The sequence below is a fragment of the Setaria italica genome, chromosome II (assembly GCF_000263155.2).
Source record: "Setaria italica strain Yugu1 chromosome II, Setaria_italica_v2.0, whole genome shotgun sequence".
Taxonomy (NCBI): domain Eukaryota; kingdom Viridiplantae; phylum Streptophyta; class Magnoliopsida; order Poales; family Poaceae; genus Setaria; species Setaria italica.
The window spans coordinates 9,385,949-9,390,794 of NC_028451.1; the positions used below are offsets into that span (position 1 = coordinate 9,385,949).

Below are 4,846 nucleotides of genomic sequence, written 5' to 3' on the forward strand. Positions count from 1 at the left end.
TGGTTCAGACAGAGGTATCCAGTGCATTTGGATATAACTTCAAGAATGGTCTTCAGAGTAGAAAAGTGAGTGCTCAACTGCTCATGGTAACATGATTGAACTACAGATGAAAACTATCTTACAATAACAAGGTTTCCATGTAAAATGTAGATTCGATCAGAGCACTGAGTAGCAAGTAGCAGCATGTTACAACACTACACCATGTCACCAACTTGTAAACTCAACAGATTTCCAGTGTACATCGCAACCGCATCAAGATGTCTCATCTCCACTTGTGCAGAAGTGTTGGTTCTTGGATCATAGATGAACAGCAGTCCGGTCTTTGGGAAATGGATGACTAACCTTCCGTCATCTAACATAAACAATGACTTTACACACGATTCAGTAGTTGGGAAAATCGGTTCAATCTGAATGATATACTCTTTCACCCAGAGACCACCGTCAATGTCTTTCCGAACCCAGAGGTCCATCATGTGCCGGTGCTTACGATAGTGCACAAGACCTAAGGAGCCTCTCAGGTCAGCTAGAGTAACCTGAGTCCAAAGACCACGGTAGCCATCCAAATCACCAGCATACTTGTCGGTTTCAAAAATTTCACTTATTGGCCCATTGAGAATTCCCCTCCATTCCTCTCTCTCAAGGTCAAACGAAAGGATGCAATCAAGAGGAATGCCAGGGTAGACATCACCACAAATCAGGACGTCGAATACAATATCCACCTTGAAGTAGACCACCTCACCAACTACGATGGCACTGCTCGGGTCGAAAAAGTGGTCAGGCTGCCTCGCCCTCCACTGCGTGTGGCTGGAACCAGAACTTGAACCACTGATGTTGATTGTAAACACCTCAAACAGATGGGGCTGATGAAAGCCAGCAAGAGTCGGCCGGTTGAAAATCCTTATCACCTTGTACTCTCCAGTAGTGGCAATCCTCCCAAATGCGAAAGAGGTGTATGGCATGCGTACATTCTCTCGATCCAAATGCTCCACCGCTGGGCTCTCCGGCGGGACGTGAACATTTCCAGTAGCCGGATCAAGCACCTGGCAGCTGTTCCTTACTGTCGTCGCGCAGGCCAGATCTAGGCTTGTGTGGAGCAGGAGGTGGCCATCCGCATTGGGAATCCGCTTCACCACGATGCCTAACAGATCAACGACACAGATGTGCGTCTGGTCATCCCGGAAATTGGCCAGGAAGAGCGGGTGGCGCGCCGCGTGCGCGCCGGTGAAGAGCGGATCGACGGTGAGGGAGCGCCAGGCGCGGCAGACGGCGCGGAGGCGGCAGAGCTCCTTGGCCGGGAGCCGTAGCAGGACGTCGAACAGCACGTCCGGGGGCAGCACGCCGGTGTTGGAGGCGACGGGGGTTCGTCGGCGCGTGGATCGACTGTCCGGGGGGGAGGAAGGCCCCGGCGAAGCCATCGATGAAGCCTACGGATCTGCGGGCATCCAAAATCCAAATCGGATGCGAGGATTAGGGAGAAGTGAGGCCGGTGTGACGAATGAAGAGGGCGGAGCTTACCTGGTGACTGGAGCGCGCGGGCGTACCTTCCTCAGCCGGCCGGAGAAGCGGGGCACCGTCCAATGGTGGGGGCTCCGCTCTGGCGGCGGACGGCGGCGCGGCGGGCGGCGCAACCGAGGGACCGATGGTGGCGAGGGGAATGGGAACAGACAGAGTTGGTTTTCCCCCCTTCCTTTCCCTTGATACGTTTTGATGGGCCGGCCCAGTCAGTGCATGACCAGTTTCTGAGTGAGCTTGTGTGACTTCACACGATTTGTGTTGGTTACTTTTTTTTCAAATTGTTTACAAATCATTCAGGATGCAACTTTTGATTTTTGAAATTGCCTCAATCTATTGCATCCTGAATGATTTTAGGCCTCTACTCGGCTCAACTGCAAAGACAACGCACTCAAGACTCAACTGATTTTGCCAGTATCCGCCTGTTTGTTCATAACCTTAAGGGAGATTTGTGTTCGTACCCTTATTCTTAATGCCACTTGTGATTTTACTTTTATTTTTTAGAATTTGTAAATTTACCCCTGTTTCTTCAAACCGAATGCTCACTCAAAGGTGATTTGCTTGTTACTTGAATGGGTGGATTTTCAGGTAAAAGTAATAACTGATCAAATATTTTTTTAGAGAAGATGGCCATAACTGATCAAATGTGTGATCACATTCATCAACAGAGTAGTAAAACTTAATAACAACAGAAAAAGCAGTTTAGTCAGGCAATCACCATATAGCTTCTTGTATCTTAAAAACAAAGAAAATAAGATGGATCAAAGATGACACATCATCGCAATGTTTAGATTTTACTAGGCAATTCTTTGGTAAAATTGAGCTTTGGTTTCGTATAAATAATATTAAAAGAAAGAAAACCTCCTTCCCCCAATTTATAGGACTCTGGACATTTTTAGAAATGTGTATGAAAGAAAGTACAGTACTATATACATACCAAGCATATGTCTAGTGTTGAACAATGGATGAAATTATAGCTACGTATGTCAATGTGGATTGGAATATTGGATTAACGCAACCTAAATGGAATAGCATGTTTAACATCAAGATGTCTCATCTCCACTTGTGCAAAAATGTTGGTTCTTGGATCAGACATGAGCAGCAGCACAGTCAGGGCTCATTCATGGTGAAAACAACTCTGGCAAATTGGCTAACAAGTAACTATATACAATGGCAGTTTGTCCACAGAACTTCAAAGGTCGGAGTAACACACAAAATACAGTATGGATTCAGGACAAATTTTTATCAGCAGTCAAAGTTCCACTCTTGTGTTATTTTTGTTTTTCTCTACCACCGCAATGGCATTTTGCCCAACCCTGCAATTGGCTTTGATGGTGACCGTACAACATTTAGCTTTCTATTGAAGAATTTCACGATCTTTGAAAAATAAAGTTAATAGCAAAAAAATGTAAATTTCAGATGGATATACAACATTTACCCTCTCAGGAGTTTATGCAAGTCATTCCTGCTAGAAAATTACCATTTGCCTGTTATCTGAATGCATGGATTGCATTGGTTTAAGGTGACTAACTGATCAAGACATATCAATAGAGTAGTAAAAAATACCAACTATCAGAATAAAAGAAGCAGTTCAATCAGCCAATCATTATATAGCTTCTAGGCACGTATATTAAAAGACATATCAATAGAGTAGTAAAAAATACCAACTATCAGAACAAAAGAAGCAGTTCAGTCAGCCAATCATTATATAACTTCTAGGCATGTATCTTAAAAGATAAAAAAATAAGATGATCTGAGGTGACAAACAACAGCTCAATGTCTAGAGTTAACTAGGGAGTTTGTCAGTACAAGAAAACTTGATTTTTAACTAGATAGTAATAATATGTTCGTACCGGACTTTATAATACCTCTAGACATTTCAGACATGTTTAAAGAAAGAAACTACATACCAAGCATGGGGCCGGCAGCCTACCAGCCAAAGCAATAAATTACATGACTTCTAATTATGTATTCTACTAAAATAAAATAATGTACCCACAGTGAGACACAGTGAGAGAAGGTAACATGGTTCTGTGTCCAGTGCATTCGTCTCTAACACCTCATTCGGCACCGCTTAAAGCGGCTGCGGCTTATCAGCGGAAGCCGTTCGGATGGCTTCCGCTGCTAGTCACGAGCGGAATCCGTTGGTGTCTAGCTAACGCCGCACCGACGCGCCAGTGCCTCCCTCCTCTCGCCCCCTCCGTCGCTTGCTCCCCACCGTGCCTCGCTCAGATCCGTCGCCGCGGCTCCCTCCGCTCCCCGCTCCGTCCCTTCCGCCCGGTCTGCGCCGCCGGCGGGCCCTCGGCGCCCGCGCTCCGTCGCGCTCGCCCGCCGCTCCCTCGCTGCCGCCCGCTCCCTCGGTGCCTCGCGCTCGCTCCGCCGCTCCCTCGCTGCCTCGCGCCCCCTCCGTCCTTCCGTCCGGATCCGCCGCCGCCCGTCCCTCCGGATCCGCCGTCGCGGCTCCGAGCCGGCGCACGCGCTGCCACCGCCGGTGGGCCGTCCGGATCCGCCGCCGCCCGTCCCTCCGGATCCGCCGCCGCGGCTCCGAGCCGGCGCACGCGCTGCCGCCGCCGGTGGGCCGTCGGGTGGACGGACCCTCTCCTGCGCCGTCGCCCCCTGCATCACCTCCGCTCACAGGTATGGATGCTACCCCATCCCCTGAGCCCCTAGTGAATGAATGAAACCTGTTAGACATTTCACTACATACAAGATCTGGTCAAGTACATACCTTATTGCGTATTGTTGCCCATTGTGATAAAAGGAAGGCCTCAAACTAGGATTGAGGTTATTTCATGGGTTATTCCTTACAGCTAGCGTTTCTGAAAGTGAAACATCAGTTTATAGCTTGAATGGTTGATTTAATTTATCCCCTGGTTTGTGAGGCATATACTTTGTTCTCCCTGTTTCCGTGTGACATACTAGAGTACTTCATAGTTTGCTGACATAAGTATATATGCAGTATGAATTGACAATGTCTTCGACACTTAGTTGGAGTAGACATTAGTTACTTATTAGCTCCAGGAATGTCAGCTAAACAAAAAAGGTCCTGATAACATGCACTTCCTGATTTTTACTTGGATCTGAGAGGCAGACTGAAGCTGTAGGTCATTATTGAGATTGGAGTAGACATTTTTTTTGTGACAATTGTATGAAATCAAAGGGGCAGCCATCTAAATGATGGATGAAATGTGGATAAATTTGATAGATAACCTGAATTACCTTCAACCAAGAAGTGTCAATATGTGTTTATTTCAATAAAGGGCTAAAGTCTGTAGTTCTGATGCCTTTCTCGATGAAGTGTTAGGTTCTGTCCTTTATCCTGAATTCCTGATTC

The 4,846-nt window shown here is 47.1% G+C and overlaps 1 protein-coding gene across 2 annotated transcripts; it reads right to left on the reverse strand.

Moving 5' to 3' along the window:
* On the reverse strand, nt 1-1,663 carry LOC101780338 (putative F-box protein At5g52610). 2 transcript variants are annotated; one of them, XM_004955874.3, is made up of 2 exons: nt 1,542-1,663; nt 1-1,432 (listed from the first exon to the last, which is right to left on the reverse strand). In XM_004955874.3, exon 2 carries the CDS (start codon nt 1,413-1,415, stop codon nt 195-197), a length of 1,221 nt encoding a protein of 406 aa, XP_004955931.1. In that variant the 5' UTR covers nt 1,416-1,432; nt 1,542-1,663; the 3' UTR covers nt 1-194. The 2 variants fall into 2 exon arrangements, with proteins under 2 accessions (XP_004955931.1, XP_004955930.1); XM_004955873.2 differs by having other exon boundaries at nt 1,516-1,656.
* Between the last annotated feature and the right edge of the window lie 3,183 nt (nt 1,664-4,846).

Bases quoted from the DNA above. Each gene is read 5' to 3' on its own strand.
- LOC101780338 (XM_004955874.3), bottom strand. From the start codon at position 1,415: ATGGCTTCGCCGGGGCCTTCCTCCCCCCCGGACAGTCGATCCACGCGC.